General features: G+C 47.5%; 1 protein-coding gene across 2 annotated transcripts in view; it reads right to left on the bottom strand.

Moving 5' to 3' along the window:
* Positions 1-2,092: 2,092 nt before the first annotated feature.
* The window catches only part of KAT8 (lysine acetyltransferase 8), a 126,343-nt gene continuing 104,274 nt past the window's right edge, over positions 2,093-24,161 (bottom strand). Inside the window, exons 8-12 of one of the 2 annotated variants that reach the window (XM_030209440.1) lie at positions 4,601-4,741; positions 4,289-4,382; positions 3,963-4,113; positions 3,434-3,588; positions 2,093-3,344 (exon numbers count right to left, since the gene is read on the bottom strand). In XM_030209440.1, coding sequence (XP_030065300.1) covers positions 3,280-3,344; positions 3,434-3,588; positions 3,963-4,113; positions 4,289-4,382; positions 4,601-4,741 — 606 coding nt within the window. In that variant the 3' untranslated portion in view covers positions 2,093-3,279. Of the gene's footprint in view, positions 3,345-3,433; positions 3,608-3,962; positions 4,114-4,288; positions 4,383-4,600; positions 4,742-24,161 lie in introns of those variants that run through there. The other variant, XM_030209441.1, reaches the window with a different exon arrangement.

Raw genomic sequence — 24,161 nt, forward strand, 5'->3', positions numbered from 1 at the left:
TCCAAAGAGTTCCCAAAATGTTTTTTTAATAGCCTCTAAAAGAGAGTTAGTTATGACAACACCAGTTGAGAATGCTGTCAGTTACTGGGTCCAGAACCAAAACAAAAACCAATCCCAATGTTTCTTAAGGCAAATTCAAGTACTAACAATATCATAAATTTGTGAAATGAGTTATATAATTTAGTACAGCTGCACCTGCAGCAGAGCTCTTAAATAAAGGGGATGGGATGACTCTCCTATGAGGAAAGGCTAACGTAGCTACAGCTCTTCAGCTTGGAGAAAAGATGGCCAAGGGGAAATATGAAAAGTCTATAAAATATTGAGTGGAGTGGAATAAGTAGAAGTGAATCGCTTGTTTACTCTTTCCAAAAATACTAGGACTGGGGGGGGGGGGGGGGGGGGGGCGGGTATGCAATGAAGCTAAGTAATAAATTTAAAACAACCCGGAAAAAATATTTCTTCACTCAATGTGTAATTAAACTCTGGAATTCATTGCCAGAGAATATGTTAAAAGCAGTTACCTTAGCAGGGTTAAAAAAAAAAAAAGAGGTTTGAATAATTTCCTAAAAGTCTATAAGCCATTAAGATAGACTTGGGAAAATCCACTGCTTATTTCTAGGATAAGCAGCACAAAATCTGTTTTACTCTTTTGGGATATTGCCAGATACTTATGACCTGGATTGGCCACTGCTGGAAATAGGATACTGGGCTTGATGAACCTTCGGTCTGTCCCAGTATGACAACGCTTATGCTGTTAACAGAGCTAAACTCCAGCTGAGGCCTCACAGAGGAAATATCCTCCCCCTTTTATTTTTGTGTTCCGAGGCCCTGCTGAATGATTCTCTAAGGCCAGGGTTTCCCAAACCTTTCATGTGAATAGCTACAAAGGACAATTATTCTATACCACATTGAACCCTGCCAAGGGGAGATAGTTAATAAGAATTATTTTGATTTGATTTTGATTTCAAATTGCTGAGAGGGCCAGATGGGGGCAGGTTGCCCTCAGAGAAGACTTTGCTGAGTGGTGAGTAAAGTGGACCATCTCATTTTCAAAATTTGTCACTTGGCTTTACTGTCTTGTAATACATGAGATTAGTAAAATTGACCCACAAGAGTTAAAATTATGGTGCAAGATCTAGACATTAAGAAGTGTGCTGAGCTCTATACTGCCCTGGAGGCAGCAGGATTTTGGTGCAGTATTGAAGTAGTGATGTGATGTCTCTCTCTCTTCTCTCCGCCCCAAGCAGCAGAATTTCTCTTCCTATATAGGAATCTAGCAAAAATCTTGACTATTACCAATTTCAAATAAACTCCATGGAAAAGTACAATTGAAAGACCTTGTGTCAGTTTTATAACTCCACTTTATGCTCCCCTCCTATTATACACATCTCCTACAACCTTTTCTTATACGTTAGGCTTATCCAGACCTCTTATTTTTAGAGTCTTTCTAAATTTCCCCAATTTCTTTACATCCTTCATTAAATATAGGATTTATTAAAAGCCTTACTTGTTTTCATCATACTGAAAGAATTGTTTCATGTACTTTACAAATTAAACATTCAGTAACAAACCAGCTTTCTTTATACAAGCGGATCACTGACTCATTTACGTTTGTGATATACTGGAACCACAGTACCAAGTGTCTAAGTAAGCATTCACCATGTTTATACTTACTTTTTTCCCTCTTAAAGTACAGAATCTTGCATATGTACTTATTTAATTCCATGCTATTTCTGAACTTTTCATCAATATTTTGAATCCTCTCTATCTTCAGATATGCTAATTCACCCAATTCGATAAACTATGAAAATATAATGTATTTTATATTTTATATGCCACCCTCCAAGCTACTAATAAAAATAGTAGTATCAGTCCCATGACCAACCCTATTTTAGGACTCTAGATATGATATGCTCCCTAGGTTAACGCTGGATCATTGATTTTGGTCTCCTTTCCATCCATGTGCCATGCATTCACTTTTCAGCAAGTATGGTCTACTTTAAATCACATTTTTCTAACTGGCTTATGAGTATAGATCAGTGAAGTCACTAGTATGCAACATCTGTTACACAAAATTAGATGTAAATCCCACTTATTTATATAACACTTTATTATAAAAATATAACCTTTGTAAGCAAGAAAAAAATATTACATATATACATTCAGTACACTCTAGGTTACCTCCAGATACAGTTCTATAGAACAGCCTTAACACATGTTAAACAGATGATGCTGCGGTCTGACCTATAAGAATCACCAATGTGCAGTATGATGTAGTGTTTATTACCTATAAGCTGGGAAGAGGCTATGAAATCTCATTGCAGGATATCAGTTACAATTAGTCAGTGTCAAATTTAGCTGCTGTGTTAAAGATTTACTCAAGGTCATTTTTTAAGTCATTTAAATGAAAACTACATAGGTTATAATTGTGAAAGACAACAATAACCATGATAAGTATCTTCTATTTTTTTCTCCAAGGTTTTTTTAAGGCTAAGAGGACATTTTGTTTACTAGGATGATAAACATTATGCCATTCTGAAAACAGTAATTTCACCATGCTTTAAAGCAGAACTATAGCAAGCAATATGAACATTAAATGGCTATTTCAAGATAAAAAATGAGATAAGACAGGGGTTATTGCTGATATCACTAGTAAACAAAATGGCTCCCTCCACATCAAGCAGGCTACAAAACCAAATACATTTGGAAAACTAATTTTGGTGACACGGTTGTTTCAGTTAAAGAGCAGAAGCAAGTCTCATAATCCGGCTTCTCCCAACAAAATAGGATTCATGCGACAATGGCAAGGCAACTGTGTACTGTCAGATAAAGAGATTTGTCATTGGTCTGATCAGACGTCAGCAATCTGTAGACTAAACATGCGATTATCCAGAATTCACATCATGTCGGTCTTCTCCCAGTACTAACATAGTCCATATCCAGATCTCTGGTCAGATAATCATACTAGAAAGACAAATCTCAAGCTCTCAAACAGCGGGAGGCATCAAGAGAATAGAGATACTACTACTCTATTCTTTAAAGGCTGTTCCTAAACACATCTATTCCTTAAAGCCTGTTCCTAAACACACTACTCAGGTGCTACCAACTCTCACATTCCCTTGGCTGGCCTTTGAGTAATGAATTATTAGTTAAGGACCCAAGGAAACTGCCAAAAGACAGGTTTGATATGCAGCCATCTCAGATGCGTGTGTTCCAGATCTTTCTTTCTCCTCTCCTGATATGTGACACTCTTTAGCGGGCACAGCACCTTCTCACAAATCACTTCTTGGATAGCTTTAGCAGCTTGTGTTTGGGTGGTGCCCACTTCAGACAGATGGAGTCAACTGGAAAGAGAAACATAGGTGAGAACTGCTAAAGAAAGAGGGGGAAGTAATTTGGATAGGGTTGCTGATCTTTTTTTCTCCTAAAGTACCTGTGATAGGGGGCTTCTTATACTGTGCACTCTTTAGGTGTTCTTCTACCAACTTGGGGGTGACACAAATAACATGCTGCCCCTTCCAATATTTGACCATGTTCAGAGACTGCAACGTGCTGATGATGTCATTTTGAGTGATGCTGGTCATCTGGCTGGAATGGAACGACAGACCTGTGGAGTTAGCAGCAGGGAATTCACAACATAGGAAAGTTGTAACAAGGAAGCTGTAGAACAATAGAGGTTCCAGGAAAGAAGAAAGGCCTAATATAATTTCTGGAGAGAGCCTCTCATTAACAGAAAAGATGGGCTCATTCTCCAAGGACAAGCAAGACAATGATATGAAGGTGGTGGTGGTGGTGGGGGGGGGGGGGGGGGGTGAATATCTACACAAAATAGAAATGGTTTCAAGAGATGCACTGAATCCCAGGGAAGTTGAGACTGCAAGGGAGCTGAAGTTCCTTAGCATCTCATTTGCTTGGGCACATCCAGTTCAACACCTAGGGATGGAGGAAGGAATATTAATTACCTGAGGTCCTTTATAGATAATGTCCCACGAAAATCCCGAAGAATCTCCAGCAGTACCCAAGACCAATAACTGCGGTAGCTCAGCTTGCCCAGATCAGAGAGGGGTTTCTCTGGGGATCCTACAGTGCTCTCTAGCTTTGAGAGCTCATAACCTGTAATTAAATGGAAGGGGTAGAGTACTAAGAATGGGAGGCAAATCACATATGTAGTCCTAAACTACTCTGGACTATCCAGCAAAGCAAAGCAAAGCAAAGCAAAGGCGACCCCCCACCCCCCCCCCCAAAAAAAAAAAAAATGCCTAGAAGGTTGAAGGCAAATGCCACTTACTGAAAGCAATGAGAAACTTGCCATAACCACGTCTCTGGTATGGAGGTAGTGTCAGAATGCAGGCTACATTGTTCCCATCTGGTGACTCCTTCTCCTGAATTGAGGGGGGGAGGAGAAAAAAAAAATCAAGAACCTGAGCAGATCAAATGGTTTTCTCCCACCACAGATCTTCATAGTCCACTTTCACTAGCAGAATTATCAACAAGTGCCATTCTGATAAAAATCTAAGAACATACAAGCTGCATACAAGATTGGCATTAGCCGAACTCATCACTCAGCAGTCTCGTACCATTTAGAGCTGAGTAACAGTACCTTGGAAAAGTAGCCAACAATATGGGCTCCCTGCCGGTCAACTTCAGTCAGGATGTAGAAGACAAAAGGTTCCACATCAAAGTACAGGGTCTTATGGTCCAAAAACAGCTTAGCCAGAAGGCAAAGGTTCTGACAATAAATCTAATGGAGGAAGAAAAAAAAGCAGCATATTAAATTCCTCTATAGAGGAAGGCAAAAAGAAACAGAAAAAAAAGAAAGAAAAATTTGCTTTCTTGTAACAGGTGTTTTCCGAGGACAGCAGAATGCCATTCCTCACACATGGAGGAGTATCAGATGGAGCAATGCTCTCAAAACTGTTTTACATGTTCATCTAACCATCATAATCATGTGGGGCCCTCTCAGATCTTCATACAGCTACTGTAGTAGAACCAAGTCCTTGGCAAGGTAGGTACTGTAAGTTTGTGAGTACTGGTATCCTATTATCCTTTGAGGATTTATATTACAGGTGAGTAATTTTGCTTTCTCTCAGAACTACTAATTTCTATAGCGCTACTAGACATACACAGCGCTGTACACTTGAACATGTAAGACACAGTCCTTGCTCAACAGAGCTTACAATCTAATCAGGACAGACAAACAGGACAAATAAGGGATAAGGGAATTAAGGTGGAAATGATACAATAGACATAGGTACTGAACAAGTGAATAGGGGTTAGAAGTTAAAAGCAGCTTCAAAAAGGAGGAATTTTAGCCTAGATTTGAAGACAGAGATGGAGCTTGACGTACTGACTCAGGAAGTCAGTTCCAGGAATATGGTGCAGCAAGGTAAAAGGAACGGAGTCTGGAATTAGAAGTGCAGAAGATAGCAGTCCTCAAACCAAGGAAATCCCTGGTTTAGAGGTTGTCTAAATGTGTTTACGTGGCAACAAGCCATTTTTATATTTAACATGAGTTTTTTTTTAAGTTTCCTTAAAATCATAAAAATGGACTCCGAGGATGCAGTTTGAATCCAGACCTCAAAGAGAGACCTTACAAGATAAGATTGATCAAACCTACTGTCACACAGAGTCTTTATTCAAAAGGTAATGAGATGTAAATATTTGGACAGAAATACATGTTGCAGCCTTGCAAATCTTCACCACCGAGGTCAAACGGGTAGGTTATTGATACCACCACTGCTCTGGAAACCTTGAAATGCCCCACTAGAATCAAATCTATATAGATATTTCAAGGAGGAAAGGCAGGTTGCTATTCAACCAGAAAAAGTGTATGGTTGGCTATGGGAATACCAGGTCTATTAGGGTAAAAAGAAACAAAAGCTGATGGACCATCTAAGGGCTTCAGACTGTTCCAAAAATGTAGGTGAAAACTTTTTCTCCATGGATATGGAGGACTTTAATCAGCTACACAACAGCTGCAGACTGAACCTTCTCTCCAAGAGCTGAGAGTCGAACGGTGAGGCAACTGGACAAGTGGGAAAAATGTAGACTTCATTTTTGTCTCATTGTTCTTTGTTCCTGGACTTTGATTGTAGGGGGACTGGTTTTAGTGCAGAGACCCCATGCATAGATCTATATTCATTAAATTTGTATATTTGTGCTACAAATCCTTAACTGACCTTGGTGGAGGGGAGGGTGTGTTTTTCTATACTTATATATTATATTAAAAAACATTCTTGATGTAAGCTAAGGTTCTTAACTTTGTAATTAACTATGCAATTTTTGTATAGCTAAGTTGCACTTTTTGTTGGCTTGATGATTATTCTCAATAAAGTGATGGGGGGAAGAAACCAATAAAACAAATCTCGACACATGTGAATGCTCCTCCCCCAGCAATCGATGCCCCTCCTCCTTATTCTATTTATATCTTTCTTGCTTTCATTACTTCATTCATCTTCTCTACTATCAGTACTTTCTAATCACAGCTCACGCAATGCCAAAGATGATAACTAACATCCTGGAGCTCTATTTTAGAGACCACAGGTTGTCTGCCCTGAAATGTAAATGCTTGCTAGAGTCAGCACTGTTTTCAGCGGCTTTTGGAAAGGGTTCATCTGCATATATAGAAAATGTCCAAACCTCTGAGGGCTCAGCTTCACTCACCATGAGTTTTTCTGCCTCCAAACCTAGATGCTTGCCAGATGTACGCAGCACTCTCTCAGGAGGCTTTATACTCTTAATCGCAGTATTGCTCCAGTTAATTACTTCATACAAAACGTATCATCTGAGAAACTACTACTACTTATTTCTATAGCGCTACTAGAAATACACAGCGCTGTACACTGGTACGTTGAAAATTTCTTGTTATTGTGGGCTGTCCTTGAGCTTAGTTTCAGTATCCATGGGTCTTAATCCTGTGCCCTTGAAGGAAAAGATAATTAACTTTCTAGAAGTCAATGGGTTGCAGGGTTCACTGGTTTTTGTTTCCATTTCCTCTACACTGCCCTTCCACCCAGAATGTAAGGATAGCCTCTGGGACTAAATGTGTTTGCTTAACTGTTCTCTTTTAGTCTGTCTAGGCCTTCCCACCAGAAATTGCTCAAGTAGACATTACTAAACAGAATGAACCAGTGTTTCCTGTCTATTTTCACTTTTAAATATATTTCAGAATATTAAAAAAATTATTTCTAAACATATGAGAACTATATTAAGTTGAATTTTCTCTGAAAACACCGACTCCATTCTGGTGGTTCGCACCACTATTTTCTTCAACATTTACAATGCCATAGAAAATAAAAAGACAACAGCATAATACAGAGGCATGTGGAGCATTTAGGATAAGTAAAGGTTCATCTTTTTCCTATTTGGTTTGAACCAGGTCACTCTAACCAAGGTTTGTCTTTTTCTGTGTATCCTTTACAGTGATTGACTGTCAATAGTCAATGAGCCACATCCTCAATGGGAAGTTTCCAATTCAAGAATCATTGAAAACTGCATTTTCCTCAGAGAAAATGAAGCTAAGATACTTACCTGTAGCAGGTATTCTCCGAGGACAGAAGGCCTTATAGTCTCACAAGTGGGTCACACAATCTACATTGCCCAGTTCGGAGCTTATATCAAGCTGGAAAGAGCTTTGTGGAGTGAGAGACTTGCTCCACTGCGCATGCCCGAGTACCTTCCTGCCTGCCGCAAGAGCGCAGGACCACCACTCCAGTACTATAGCATATGAAAAAAAAAGAGGAGACAACTCATAGGGGAGATGGGAGGGTTTGTCAGAATATAAGGCCTGCTGTCCTCGGAGAATATCTGTTACAGGTATCTTCGCTTTCTCCAAGGACAAGTAGGCCTATAATTCTCACAAGTGAGGAATCCCTAGCTACCAGACTCACCGAAACAAACATAGGTCAACTAGGCCTCGCAGTGGCAAGGACATAATACATATCAACCTGAAACTATATACAAACTGTGTGACAGTGCAGCCTGGAATAGAATAAAATGGGCCTAAGAGGGTGGAGTTGGATTCAAGACCCCAAATTCTGCAGTACTATCTGTCCAAACTGACTGTCGCATTGGGTGTCCAGCTCAAGGCACTAATGAGATGTGAATGTGTGGACTGAAGACTAGGTTGAAGCCTTGCAAATTTCTTCACTAGAGGCTGACCACAAGTGGGCTACCAACACAGCCATGCTCTGACCTTGTGAGCCTTAAAATGACCCACTAGGGCCAGCCCAGCCTGGGCATAAGAGAAAGAAATGCAATCTCCCAAGCAATTAGAGATTATGCGACTCCCATCCTTTTGGGATGAAAAGAAACAAAACGTTGGGTAGACTGTGAGGCTTAATGTGCTCCAAGTAAGAAGTCAATACTCGCTTGCAGTCCAAAGTGTGCAAGGCACTCTCGCCAGGATGGGGATGGACATGAGGTTGGGGAAATAATGTTGGTAAGACAATCAACTGGTTCAGATGGCAATCCAACACAACCTTAGGCAGAAACTTAGGGTAAGTGCAGAGGACTACTCTGTTGTGATGAAAATTAGTATAAGGTGCATCCACCACTAAAGCCTGAAGCTCACTGACCCTGAGAGTTAAAGTAACAGCCACCAAGAAAATGACCTTCCAGGTCAAGTACTTCAGATGACAAGAATCCAATGGCTCAAAAGGAGTTTTCATCAGCTGGGTAAGAACGACACTGAGGTCCCATGACACAGGTGAGGGGGCTTTAACAAAACTAAACCTCTCATGAAGCAAGCAACTAGAGACTGTCCAGAGGTGGGTTTACCCTCTACACGCTGATAAGCACTAATCGTACTGAGGTGAGCCCTTATGGAGTTGGTCTTAAGGCTAGACTTGGAAATGTGTAGAAGGTATTCAAGCAGAGTCTGTGTAGGGCAAGAAATAGGATCTAAGACTTTGCCCTCACACCAGATGGCAAACCTCCATTAAAAGTAACACCTCTTAGAGGAAACTTTCCTGAAGCCAGAGAGACCAGGGAGACATCATCAGGAAGAGACAAGGAAGCAAACTCTAGGCTCACATCCTGGCTGTGAAGGCTGGGATGCAGAAGAGATCCCTCTGGAGATCTGTTTCCTGGGCGGACCAAACACCCTAAGTGTGAAGCCCATCTACATGAGCTCTCCACCCCAGGTGAGATGCATCCGTCGTCAGCACTTTTTGTGGCTGTGGAATTTGGAATGGAAGTCCCAGAGTCAAATTGAATCGAATGGGCCACCACAATAGGGAGCGAGCAAGCTCCGGAGACATTCGGATGACATCCTCCAGATTTCCCGTGGCTTGGTACCACTGAGAAGCTAGAATCCACTGGGAAGTTCTCACATAAAGACGTGTAATTGGCGACTGTAATGTGGATTCTCCATGGACAACAGCACATCAGCCATATAATCCTCTCACCTCCTCTCACAGTTGAAGTTGCCCTTTAGTACAAAATAGACTAAGGAGGAGGAGCACTGGTTGCTAGGGAGAGAGTCCCTTCTGGGCTTTGGGAGAAACCTGTTCTCCAGCTGTAAGGATGACATCAAATCCATATGTGTGGCAAATTTATCCTACTGCCCAGGGAGAATCTACATTACAGGTAAGCAACCACTTCACAATTCAAACTGTGCAAGATATATCCCCTTTTTGGACATGTGGATTTATCAGTTATGGTGAAAATCCAACATTAACATAAGCAGGAACTTCAGGTTGTTCAGCACTCACTGAAATTTGGTATTTTAAAAAAATATTGTATGACACCACATGCTGAAATAACCACAACCAGAAATTATAACTTTCTAACTCAGGTATTTTAGCTTAGAGGAGTTTAATAGTTCTGTGATGGAGTACATAGAGAGACAGCCTAATGGTTAGTGCAGCAGAATTTGATCTAGTGACCTGGGTTCAATTCCCACTGCAGCTCCTTGTGACCTTGGGCAAGTCACTTAACCCTCCATTGCCCCAGGTACAAAAATTGATTGTGAGCTCTCTAAGAACAGAGAACGTATTTGCTTATAATGTATACAGCACTGCATACATCTAGTAGCGCTATACAAATGATTAGTAGTAGTAGATACTGGTCCCCCCTAAGCACATTCCCTCATAGTGCTACATTGAGGCCAAGGCCTGGAAAGCTCAACCTGGAGGGCGTACTTCAGCTACGGGAAATAAAAACTTAGGACAGGAAAAAGAGCAACAAGCCCAAAGTGGGAAGAGGCAGACCTACAGAGTACTCCTACAAAACATACATTCAAAGGACCAAAGGGGTAGCTATGAGGTAGGAAAAGCTTTAATAAGAGGGTAGGAACCAGACCCTGTATTTTCTTTGCTATTGAACTCCAAGCTACTTTATATATAATCCTCCTACTGCAATAGGAACATGTTTCTGTATGTTTTTCCTTCTGAACCACACAAAAGATTTTTTGTTGACTTTTAAACCGTGGTCTGTTCGACTGTGCTTGTGAAGGCTCATCGCCCTAACTCTGCTCATGCTATCATAAGATCTAAAGGGTGGACACCATGCTGAGGTCCCAAAACACAGTAAAAGGCTTAACTGAGGCAAGCCCCACATGAATCTGACAACTAAAAGGTTGTTTAAAGATGGATCTATCTTCAACAAACAAAGAAAATGAGGCAACAACAACAAAAAAATAGACGAGGATTCCAAAAGATGCAAATGGAATCTTAAATCTTTACAAGCAAGTCCGATTGTCTAACAATTAAATAAATGACTTGACACGGCTATGTTTAAGCGTGTGTGCCTGCATCAGGAGTCAAAGCGAATGCTACATACCTGTAGAAAGTATTCTCCGAGGACAGCAGGCTGATTGTTCTCACTGATGGGTGACGTCCACGGCAGCCCCCTCCAATCGGAAACTTCACTAGCAAAGGCCTTTGCTAGCCCTCGCGCGCCGATACGCACTGCGCATGCGCGGCCGTCTTCCCGCCCGAACCGGCTCGTGTTCATCAGTCCCGTATGTAGCAAGACAAAGACAAGGGAAGACACAACTCCAAAGGGGAGGCGGGCGGGTTTGTGAGAACAATCAGCCTGCTGTCCTCGGAGAATACCTTCTACAGGTATGTAGCATTCGCTTTCTCCGAGGACAAGCAGGCTGCTTGTTCTCACTGATGGGGTATCCCTAGCCCCCAGGCTCACTCAAAACAACAAACATGGTCAATTGGGCCTCGCAATGGCGAGGACATAACTGAGATTGACCTAAGAACTTATCCAACTAACTGAGAGTGTAGCCTGGAACAGAATAAACATGGGCCTAGGGGGGTGGAGTTGGATCCTAAACCCCGAACAGATTCTGAAGCACTGACTGCCCGAACCGACTGTCGCGTCGGGTATCCTGCTGCAGGCAGTAATGAGATGTGAATGTGTGGACAGATGACCACGTCGCAGCCTTGCAAATCTCTTCAATAGTGGCTGACTTCAAGTGGGCCACTGACGCTGCCATGGCTCTAACACTATGAGCGGCAATGACCCTCAAGAGCCAGCCCAGCCTGGGCGTAAGTGAAGGAAATGCAATCTGCTAGCCAATTTGAAATGGTGCGTTTCCCCACAGCTACTCCCCTCCTGTTGGGATCAAAAGAAACAAACAATTGGGCGGACTGTCTGTTGGGCTGTGTCCGCTCCAGATAGAAGGCCAATGCTCTTTTGCAGTCCAATGTGTGCAACTGACGTTCAGCAGGGAAGGTATGAGGAAAGGGAAAGAATGTTGGCAAGACAATTGACTGGTTCAGATGGAACTCCGACAGTACCTTCGGCAAGAACTTAGGGTGAGTGCGGAGGACTACTCTTATGATGAAATCTGGTGTAAGGGGCCTGGGCTACCAGGGTCTGAAGCTCACTGACTCTACGAGCTGAAGTAACTGCCACCAAGAAAATGACCTTCCAGGTCAAGTACTTCAGATGGCAGGAGTTCAGTGGCTCAAAAGGAGGTTTCATCAGCTGGGTGAGAACAACATTGAGATCCCATGACACTGTAGGAGGTTTGACAGGGGGCTTTGACAAAAGCAAACCTCTCATGAAGCGAACAACTAAAGGCTGTCCTGAGATCGGCTTACCTTCCACACGGTAATAGTATGCACTGATTGCGCTAAGGTGAACCCTTACAGAGTTGGTCTTGAGACCAGACTCAGACAGGTGCAGAAGGTATTCAAGCAGGGTCTGTGTAGGACAGGAGCGAGGATCTAAGGCCTTGCTGTCACACCAGATGGCAAACCTCCTCCATAAAAAGAAGTAACTCCTCTTAGTGGAATCTTTTCTGGAATTAAGCAAGACCCGGGAGACACCCTCCGACAGACCCAAAGAGGCAAAGTCTACGCTCTCAACATCCAGGCCGTGAGAGCCAGAGACTGGAGGTTGGGATGCAGAAGCGCTCCTTCGTTCTGGGTGATGAGGGTCAGAAAACACTCCAATCTCCACGGTTCTTCGGAAGACAACTCCAGAAGAAGAGGGAACCAGATCTGACGCAGCCAAAAAGGAGCAATCAGAATCATGGTGCCTCGGTCTTGCTTGAGTTTCAACAAAGTCTTCCCCACCAGAGGTATGGGAGGATAAGCATACAGCAGGCCTTCCCCCCAATCCAGGAGGAAGGCATCCGATGCCAGTTTGCCGTGGGCCTGAAGTCTGGAACAGAATTGAGGGACCTTGTGGTTGGCTCGAGATGCAAAGAGATCTACCAAGGGGGTGCCCCACACCTGGAAGATCCGGCGCACTACTCTGGAGTTGAGCGACCACTGGTGAGGTTGCATAACCCTGCTCAACCTGTCGACCAGACTGTTGTTTACGCCTGCCAGATATGTGGCCTGGAGCAACATGCCTCGACGGCGAGCCCACAGCCACATGCTGACGGCTTCCTGACACAGGGGGCGAGATCCGGTGCCCCCCTGCTTGTTGATATAATACATGGCAACCTGGTTGTCTGTCTGAATTTGAATAATTTGATGGGACAGCCGATCTCTGAAAGCCTTCAGAGCGTTCCAGACCGCTCGTAACTCCAGGAGATTGATTTGCAGATCGCGTTCCTGAAGGGACCAGCTTCCCTGGGTGTGAAGCCCATCGACATGAGCTCCCCACCCCAGGAGAGACGCATCCGTAGTCAGCACTTTTTGTGGCTGAGGAATTTGGAAAAGGCGTCGCAGAGTCAAATTGGACCGAATCGTCCACCAACACAGGGATTTCAGAAAACTCGTGGACAGGTGGATCACGTCCTCTAGATCCCCAGCAACCTGAAACCACTGGGAAGCTAGGGTCCATTGAGCAGATCGCATGTGAAGACGAGCCATGGGAGTCACATGAACTGTGGAGGCCATGTGGCCAAGCAATCTCAACATCTGCCGAGCTGTGATCTGCTGGGACGCTCGTACCCGGGAGACGAGGGACAGCAGATTGTTGGCCCTTGTCTCCGGAAGATAGGCACGAGCCGCCCGAGAATCCAGCAGAGCTCCTATGAATTCGAGTCTCTGCACTGGGAGAAGATGGGACTTTGGGTAATTTATCACAAACCCCAGTAGCTCCAGGAGTCGAATAGTCATCTGCATGGACTGTAGAGCTCCTGCCTCGGATGTGTTCTTTACCAGCCAATCGTCGAGATAAGGGAACACGTGCACTCCCAGCCTGCGAAGCGCTGCTGCTACTACAGCCAGGCACTTCGTGAACACTCTGGGCGCAGAGGCGAGCCCAAAGGGTAGCACACAGTACTGGAAGTGACGTGTGCCCAGCTTAAATCGCAGATACTGCCTGTGAGCTGGCAATATCGGGATGTGCATGTAGGCGTCCTTCAAGTCCAGAGAGCATAGCCAATCGTTTTCCTGAATCATGGGAAGAAGGGTGCCCAGGGAAAGCATCCTGAACTTTTCTTTGACCAGATATTTGTTCAGGGCCCTTAGATCTAGGATGGGACGCATCCCAACTGTTTTCTTTTCCACAAGGAAGTACCTGGAATAGAATCCCAGCCCTTCTTGCCCGGATGGCACGGGCTCGACCGCATTGGCGCTGAGAAGGGCGGAGAGTTCCTCTGCAAGTACCTGCTTGTGCTGGAAGCTGTAGGACTGAGCTCCCGGTGGGCAATTTGGAGGCTTCGAGGCCAAATTGAGGGTGTATCCTTGCTGGACTATTTGAAGAACCCAACGGTCGGAGGTTACAAGAGGCCACCTTTGGTGAAAAACTTTCAACCTCCCCTCGACCGGCAGATCGCCCGGCACGGACACGTTGATGTCGGCTATGCTCTGCTGGAGCCAGTCAAAAGCTCGCCCCCTGCTTTTGCTGGGGAGCCGTGGGGCCTTGCTGAGGCGCACGCTGCTGACAAGAGCGCGCGCGCTGGGGCTTAGCCTGGGCCGCAGGCTGTCGAGAAGGAGGATTGTACCTACGCTTACCAGAAGAGTAGGGAACAGTCTTCCTTCCCCCATAAAAACGTCTACCTGAGGAGGTAGATGCTGAAGGCAGCCGGTGGGAGAACTTGTCGAAAGCAGTATCCCGCTGGTGGAGCTGTTCTACCACCTGTTCGACTTTCTCTCCAAAAATATTGTCCGCTCGGCAAGGGGAGTCCGCAATCCGCTGCTGGATCCTATTCTCCAGGTCGGAGGCACGCAGCCATGAGAGTCTGCGCATCACCACACCTTGAGCAGCGGCCCTGGACGCAACATCAAAGGTATCATATACCCCTCTGGCCAGGAAATTGTTTGCACGCCTTCAGCTGCCTGACCACCTCCTGAAATGGCTTGGCTTGCTCAGGAGGGAGCTTGTCCACCAAGCCCGCCAACTGCCGCACATTGTTCCGCATATGTATGCTCGTGTAGAGCTGGTAAGACTGAATTTTGGCCACGAGCATAGAAGAATGGTAGGCCTTCCTTCCAAAGGAGTCTAAGGTTCTAGAGTCCTTGCCCGGGGGCGCCGAAGCATGCTCCCTAGAACTCTTAGCCTTCTTTAGGGCCAGATCCACCACACCAGAGTCATGAGGCAACTAAGTGCGCATCGGCTCTGGGTCCCCTATGGATCCGATACTGGGATTCGATCTTCTTGAGAATGTGGGGATTAGTTAGTGGCTTGGTCCAGTTCGCCAGCAATGTCTTTTTTAGGACATGATGCATGGGTACTGTGGACACTTCCTTAGGTGGAGAAGGATAGTCCAAGAGCTCAAACATTTCAGCCCTGGGCTCATCCTCCACAACCACCGGGAAGGGGATGGCCGTAGACATCTCCTGGACAAAGGCCGCGAAAGACAGACTCTCGGGGGGGGAAAGCTGCCTTTCAGGGGAGGGAGTGGGATCAGAAGGAAGGCCATCAGACTCCTCGTCAGAGAAATATCTGATGTCGTCCTCCTCCTCCCACGAGGCCTCACCATCGGTATCAGACACAAGTTCACGAACCTGTGTCTGAAACCGTGCCCGACTCGACTCCGTGGAAACACGGCCACGGTAGGAGCGTCGAGAGGTGGACTCCCTCACCAGCACCGGTGAAGCTCCCTCTGCCGACGTCGTCGGGGAGTCTGCCTGGGAGGCGGCCATAGTCATACCGGGGACCTCACCTCGGGCAAGGGGCCAGCCGTCGCCTCACTCGACGATACTGGTGGCGCACGCACCCCCGGTACCGGAGAAGGGCGCAACAGCTCTCCCAGAATCCCTGGAAGAACGGCCCGGAGACTCTCGTGCAGAGCGGCTGTGGAGAAAGACTGGGAAGCCGATGCAGGTGTCGATGTCAGAGTCTGTTCTGGGCGTGGAGGCGGTTCCGGGCTGTCCAAGGGGGAGCATATCGACACCTCCTGAACAGAGGGTGAGCGGTCCTCCCGGTGCCAATGCCTACTGGGTGCCGACTGCCTCGGCGACCCAGAGCTCTCGGTACCGAGACGGGAAGGAGACCGGTGACGATGCTTCTTTGACTTCTTCAAGCGAAGCATGTCACCGGAGCTTCCCGGTACCGACGAGGAGGACGTAGAATCCAACCGTCGCTTTCTCGGGGCCGAGGCCGGAGGGTCGATCTCAGGGGGGGGGGGGGGGGGGGCTGCCCTCAGGGCAGGGGGAGACCCACCCGAAGGCTCACTGCCACCAGCAGGGGAATGGACAGCCCTCACCTGCACTCCAGACGAAGCACCACCGTCCGACGACATCAGCAATAGCGGAGGTCCCGGTACCACCGACGTCGACGCAGCCTTCCGATGCCTCGGTACCGACGATGCAGGAGGTAGAGGCCTCGATGCAGTCGAAGCCGATGCCGAAGACTTCGATGCTGTCGACGTCGATGCACTCGATGCATCCCGTGCTGTTGTCGTCGAAGAGCCCGAGAACAACGCGTTCCTCTGGGCCAATCTCGCTACCTGAGTCCTCTTTTTCAAAAGAGCACAAAGACTGCAGGCCTGTGGGCGGTGCCCAGCCCCCAGACACTGAAGACACGAAGCGTGCCTATCAGTGAGCGAGATTACCCGGGCGCACTGGGTGCACTTCTTGAAGCCGCTGGAAGACTTCGATGACATGGGTGGAAAAATCACGCCGGCGAAATCAAAATTCGCGATGACGACGAAAGGCACCAAAAAGAAGGGAGAAAAAACTCGTATCGAGGCCAAATAGGCCGGTCCCGAAAGCGAAAGGAAACTTACGCGGGGAAAAAGCTGGAAACACGGGAAAGGGGTAAAGACCGGAAAGGTCTCCTTTTTTTTTTTTTTTAGCGAAAATCGCGAAGATGCGCGAGGTCAACTTGAGGGGCACGAAACGGCGGTAAAACACGACCGTCCCGAGCGCGGACAAAAGAAGACTGACGAACACGAGCCGGTTCGGGCGGGAAGACGGCTGCGCATGCGCGGTGTGCATCGGCGCGCGAGGGCTAGCAAAGGCCTTTGCTAGTGAAGTTTCCGATTGGAGGAGGCTGCCGTGGACGTCACCCATCAGTGAGAACAAGCAGCCTGCTTGTCCTCGGAGAAAGTACTTTATAAAAACAGAATGGACATCAATAACATGTATATAAAATAAAGCGAAGATACTTACCTATATCAGGTATTCTCCGAGGACAGGAGGCCCGAGGACATGTGGGTCGGCTTCCACGGCGGCCCAGGAACGGAGATTTTTCCAGCAAAAATCCATAGAGCTTCGTGACACCTTCAGGAGCGCGGGGCACTCGCACTGCGCGGCCATCTTTCTGCCCGCACGCATCCGTTCCCACCTCAGTTATATCAAAAAGCAAATAAAGAACAACTCCAAAAAGGGGAGGTGGGCGGGTTGGTGAGAACAATCAGCCATCTGTCCTCGGAGAATATCTGCTACAGGTAAGTATCTTCGCTTTCTCCGAGGACAAGCAGGCTGCTTGTTCTCACATGTGGGGTATCACTAGCCCCCAGGCTCACTCAAAACAACAAAAGGTCAATTGGCCCTCGCAACGGCAAGGACATAACAAAGATTGACCTACGAAGAAACATCTGATAGTGCAGCCTGGAACAGAACAAAAATGGGCCTAGGGGGGTGGAGTTGGAGTCTAAACCCCAAACAGATTCTGCAGCACCAACTGTCCAAATCAACTGTCACGTCGGGAATCCTGCTGAAGGCAGTAATGAGATGTGAACATGTGGACTGATAACCACGTAGCAGCCTTGCAAATCTCTTCTATGGTGTCTGACTTCAAGTGGGCCACCGACGCTGCCATGGCTCTGACACTATGAGCCGTGACATGACCCTCAAGAGACAGCCCAGCTTGGGCGTAAGTAAAGGAAATGCAATCTGCTAGCCAATTGGAAATGGTATGTTTCCCGACAGCAACTCCCCGTCTGTTGGGATCGAAAGAAACAAACATTTGGGCGGACAGTCTGAAGGGGCTTGTCCGCTCCACATAGAAGACCAATGCTCGCTTGCAGTCCAATGAACGCAACTGATATTCAGCAAGGCGGGTATGAGGACGGGGAAAAAATGTTGGCAAGACAATTGACTGGTTCAGATGGAACTCCAACACCATCTTCGGCAAGAACTTAGGGTAAGTGCGGAGGACTACTCTGTTGTGATGAAACTTGAGGTAAGGAGCATGCACTACCAAGGCTTGAAGCTCACTGACTCTACGAGCCGAAGTAACAGCCACCAAGAAAATGACCTTCCAGGTCAAATACTTCAGATGGCAGGAATTCAGTGTCTCAAAAGGAGGCTTCATCAGCTGGGGGAGAACGATGTTGAGATCCCATGACACTGGTGGAGGTTTGACAGGGGGCTTTGACAAAAGCAAACCTCTCATGAAGCGAACAACTAAAGGCTGTCCAGAGATAGGCTTACCCTCTACACTATAATGAAAAGCACTAATTTAACTAAGATGAACTCGTACGGAGTTGGTCTTGAGACCAGACTCTGACAAGTTTAGAAGGTATTCAAGCAGGGTCTGTGTAGGACAAGAGCGAGGATCTAGGGCCTTGCTGTCACAGATGGCAAACCTCCTCCATTTGAAAAAGTAACACTTCTTCATGGAATCTTTCCTGGAAGCAAGCAAAACTCGGGAGACACCCTCAGAGAGACCCAAGGAAGCGAATTCTACGCTCTCAACATCCAGGCCGTGAGAGCCAGAGACTGGAGGTTGGGATGCAGAAGCACCCCCTCGTTCTGAGTGATGAGGGTTGGAAAACAATCTCCACGGTTCTTTGGAGGACAACTCCAGAAGAAGCGGGAACCAAATCTGACATGGCCAGAAGGGAGCAATCAGAATCATGATTCCGCAATCTTGCTTGAATTTCAGCAAAGTCTTCCCCACCAGAGGTATGGGAGGATATGCATACAGAAGGCCCTTCCCCCAATGAAGAAAAGCATCTGACGCTAGTCTGTCGTGGGCCTGAAGTCTGGAACAGAACTGAGGGACCTTGTGATTGATCTGAGTGGCAAAACGAACCACCAAGGGGGTGCCCCACGCTTGGAAGATCTTGCGCACTATGCGCGAGTTGAGCGACCACTTGTGAGGTTGCATTATCCTGCTCTACCTGTCGGCCAGACTGTTGTTTATGCCTTCCAGATATGTGACTTGGAGAAACATGCCGTGATGGCGAGTCCAAAGCCACATCTGGACAGCTTCCCGACATAGGGGGCGAGACCCGGTGTCCCCCTGCTTGTTGATGTAGTACATGGCAACCTGATTGTCTGTCTAAATTTGGATAATTTGATTGGACAGCCGATCTCTGAAAGCCTTTAGAGCGTTCCAGACCGCTCGCAACTCCAGATTGATCTGAAGACCTGTTTCCTAAAGTCCTTGAGTGTGAAGCCCATCTAGATGAGCTCCCCACCCCAGGAGGGAAGCATCCGTCGTCAGCACTTTCTGTGGCTGAGGAATTTGAAAGGGACGTCCCAAGGTCAAATTGGATTGAATGGTCCACCACTGAAGGGAACTGTGAAAATCGGTGGACAGTTGGATTACATCTTCTAGATTCCCTGCAGCCTGATACCACTGGGAAGCTAGGGTCCAATAAGCAGATCTCATGTGAAGGCGGGCCATGGGCGTCACACGAACTGTGGAGGCCATATGGCCCAGAAGTCTCAACATCTGCCGAGCGTTGATCTGCTGAGACGCCCGTGCCAAGGAAACGAGGGACAGAAGATTGACTGCCCTCGCCTCGGGAAGATAGGCACGAACCGCCTGTGAGTCCAGCAGAGCTCCTATAAATTCCGAGCAGGAAGATGGGTCTTGGGGTAATTTATCACAAACCCAAGCAGCTCCAGCAGTTGAATAGTCATCTGCATGGACTGTAGAGCTTCTGCTTCTGAGGTGTTCTTCACCAGGCAATCGTCGAGATAAGGGAACACATGCACTCCCAGTCTGTGTAGTGACGCTGCAACTACCGCCAAGCATTTTGTAAAGACCCTGGACGCAGACGCGAGCCCACAGGGTAGCATACAATACTGGAAGTGCTGTGTTCCCAGATGGAATCGAAGATACTTCCTGTGAGCTGGAAGTATCGGGATGTGTGTATAAGCATCCTTTAAGTCCAGAGAGCATAGCCAATATTGTTTTTGAATCATGGGAAGAAGGGTGCCCAGGAAAACCATCCTGAACTCGGACTAAGTATTTATTCAGGGCCCTTAGGTCTAGGATGGGATGCATCCCCCCTGTTTTCTTTTGCACAAGGAAGTACCTGGAATAGAATTCCAGCCCTTCTTGCCCTGGTGGAACGGGCTCAACCGCATTGGCGCTGAGAAGGGCGGACAGTTCCTCTGCAAGTACCTGCCTGTGCTGGAAGCTGAAGGACTGAGCTCCCGGTGGGCAATTTGGAGGTGTGGAGATCAAATTGAGGGAGTATCCTAACCGGACTATTTGAAGAACCCACTAATCGGAGGTTATGAGAGGCTACCTTTGGTGAAAAAATTTTAACCTCCCCCCAACCGGTAGATCGTCTGGCATGGACACTTTTATGGCGGCTATGCTCAACTGGAGCAAGTCAAAAGCCCGTCCCTTGCTTTTGCTGGGGAGCCACAGGGGCCTGCTTTGGTGCACACTGTTGACGTGAACGAGCGCGCTGGGGCTGAGCCTGAGAAGGCTGTCGGGAAGGTGGATTTTACCTATGCTCGGTGGGAGAGGTTGTCAAGGACAGTTTCCCCGCTGATGGAGCTGCTCTACCACCTGCTCGATTTTCTTGCCAAAAATATTATCCCCCCGGCAAGGGACATCCGTAAGCCGCTGCTGGACTCAATTGTCCAGGTCAGAGGCACGCAGCCATGGGAGTCTGCGCATAACTATACCTTGAGCAGCGGCTCTGGATGCAACATCAAAAGAGTCGTAAGCACCCCTGGACAAGAATTTACGACACGCCTTCAGCTGCCTGACCACCTCCTGAAAAGGCCTGGCGTGCTCCACAAGGAGCTTGTCCATCAAGTCAGCCAGCTGCTTCACATTGTTCCGCATGTGGATGCTCGTGCAGAGCTGGTATGATTGGATCTTGGACATTAGCATGGAGGCCTTCCTCCCAAAAGAGTCCTGGGTTCTAGACTCCTGTCCCGGGGGAGCCGAGGCAAAGTCTCTAGAACTCCTGGCTCTCTTGACAGCGAAATCCACAACCATAGAGTCATGAGGTAACTGCGACTTCATCCACTCAGGTTCTCCGTGAATCCGATACTGGGACTCAGCTTTCTTGGGAATGGTGGGATTAGATAGTGGTTTCATCCAGGTCCTTAGCAAATGTCTCCTTAAGGACATTATTGCAGAGGGACAGTGGATGACTCCTTAGGTGGCGAAGGATAGTCAAGGACCTCGAGCATCTCAGTCCTGGGCTCATCCACAGTCACCACAGGGAAGGGAATGCCCACAGACATTTCTCCGACAAATGAAGAGAAAGAAAGACTCTCCGGGGGAGAAAGCTTTCTTTCTGGTGAAGGAGTAGGATCAGAGGGAAGACCACAAGACTCCTCAGAAGAGAAATATCTGGGATCTTCCTCCCACAAGACATCCTCCTCGGTGTCGGACAAGAGTTCTCCTATTGCAGTCCGAAACCGGGCCCGTCTCGATGCCAAGAAACCACGCCCTCGATGGCGATGTTGAGAAGTCGATTCCCGTGCCGGCGGCGATGAAGCTCCCTCCAGCGATGTCGATGGGGAGTCGACTTGGGTGGCAGCCGAGACCGATGCCGCAAGCAGCACCGGCGTCGGGGACCTCACCACAGGCCTGGAGCCAGCTACCGCTTCCATCAACAGTACCGAGGGCGCAGGCACCCCCGGTGCTGGAACAGACTGACGCAGCAGCCCTTCCAGAAGCCCTGGAAGAATGGCTCGGATGCACTGAGGAAAGGGGCTGTGGGGTCAGTGCAGAAGTCAGCACCAGAATCTGTGGAGGCCTGGGAGGTGGTACCGGGCTGTCCGAAGATCGATGTACCGACACCTCTTGTATGGAGGGTTAGTGCTCCTCCCAGCATCGACGCTTCTCGGGTGCTGAATACATCGGCGGAGCTCCCAGTACCGTGCCTCGAAGGAGACAGATGACGATGCTTCTTCGCCTTTGCTCAAAGCACGTCACTGGTACTCCTTGGTACCGATGAGGAGGACGTGGAATCCTCACGCCTCCTTGGGGTCGGGTCCGACAGCGGTCGGTCTCGGTGGGCCTGTACAGCAGGAGCCTTCGAGACAGGTGGAGACCCACTCGACAGCTCACTACTCCCAGCTAGTGGTGATGTCCGGACAGCCATTACCTGCGCTCCCGATGTCAATATCGACGCTGCTGACCGCGGTACCAATGTTGACGCAGAGGAATCAGTCGGAGCTCCGAAAAGACGGTCCCGAAGAGCTCTTCTCAACGCTTGTGTCCGCTTTTTCAAGCTCAGACAGAACTTACAAGCGTCTGGGCAATGGTCGGGCCCAAGGCACTGGATGCACCATGCGTGCGAGTCAGTACCCGAGATCGACCGCTGGCACCGAGCACACTTTTTGAAGCTGCTGGGAGGCTTCGATGACATGAGCGGAAAAATCGCGGCGGCGAAGTCAAAAGGCTCATTTGTGCCAACAGAGGGGCACAAAATTGAGAACCGCGTACGCGCAGCCTAAGAAGGCCACGACGAAAGCGAAAGAAAACTTAAAAAAGGGGAAAAAAAGAATATAAGGTTTGTTTTTTTTTTACTGGAAAAGAAAAAGACAAAAGAGGCAACTTAAAAGGAAAGCGCGAATAAACAGCGCGAGCGCCGAAGTCTTTCTCTGGGCCTGAGGGAGAGAGACCGACACGCAGCCACTCTCCACTGCGGAAAAAGAAAAACTGAGGCGGGAACAGACGTGTACGGGCGGGAAGATGGCCGCACATGGGCGGTGCGAGTGCCCCGCGCTCCGGAAGCTGTTGCAAAGCTCTATGGATTTTTGCTGGAAAAATCTCCGTTCCTGGGTTGCCGTGGTCGCCGACCCACATGTGAGAACAAGCAGCCTGCTTGTCCTCGGAGAAGAATATAAATCAAAAACACTAATGAATTAAAACAAATAAAAAAAAAAAAAAAAGTTACAAAAGCATGGATGAGATATTCAAAAGCATAAAATCCTGGTGGATACATAACGAAACACAACGACAGTACAATTAGTGGTGAAAACGAGAGCTCAACCGTACAGAAAAAAACGCATATGGGGCCAAAAAAAAAAAAAAAAAAAAGGAGAAAACTAAAAAAAAATACCTGTCACTATCACTAACGCGTTATGTTTCTGCGTATAGGTATGGTTTGCTTCCAACAACTGAAGAAATAAAAAGAAAATAAAAAAACAAGATGAAATACTAATGGCATTATGCCAAAAGATGGGGAGAGGAGTAGAGGAACGTGTGACTGTAAACAAAACAGAGCTGAAATGAAAACAACTGAATGCACATGTGAATATGAACTGAAACCAGTGGATACACATCCTATGTCCCATGTGAATACTATCCTGGTTGAGAGTGATGATAGCGGGGCACATAAGGGGAAGGGAAATGGGACTTGATATACCGCCTTTCTGAGGTTTTTGCAACTACATTCAAAGTGGTTTACATATATTCAGGTACAGTTCTCCGAGGACAGCAGGCTGATTGTTCTCACGACTGGGTGACGTCCGCGGCAGCCCCCACCAACCGGAAAAAGCTTCGCGGGACGGTCGGCACGCAGGGCACGCCCACCGCGCATGCGCGGCCGTCTTCCCGCCCGTGCGCGACCGCTCCCGACAGTTGAATGACTAGCAAAAAAGATGAAACACACAACTCCAAAGGGGAGGAGGGAGGGTAGGTGAGAACAATCAGCCTGCTGTCCTCGGAGAACACCTGCTACAGGTATGTATCATTCACTTTCTCCGAGGACAAGCAGGCTGCTTGTTCTCACGACTGGGGTATCCCTAGCTCTCAGGCTCACTCAAAACAAGAACCCAGGTCAATTGAACCTCGCAACGGCGAGGGTACAACAGAAAATTGACCTACGAAGAACAACTAACTGAGAGTGCAGCCTGACCAGAATAAATTCGGATCCTGGAGGGTGGAATTGGATTTACACCCCAAACAGATTCTGCAGCACCGACTGCCCGAACCGACTGTCGCGTCGGGTATCCTGCTGGAGGCAGTAATGTGATGTGAATGTGTGGACAGATGACCATGTCGCAGCCTTGCAAATCTCTTCAATAGTGGCTGACTTCAAGTGGGCCACTGACGCTGCCATGGCTCTAACACTATGAGCCGTGACATGACCCTCAAGAGCCAGCCCAGCCTGGGCGTAAGTGAAGGAAATGCAATCTGCT

This window comes from Microcaecilia unicolor, chromosome 7 (genome assembly GCF_901765095.1).
Source record: "Microcaecilia unicolor chromosome 7, aMicUni1.1, whole genome shotgun sequence".
In the NCBI taxonomy this organism is placed as follows: domain Eukaryota; kingdom Metazoa; phylum Chordata; class Amphibia; order Gymnophiona; family Siphonopidae; genus Microcaecilia; species Microcaecilia unicolor.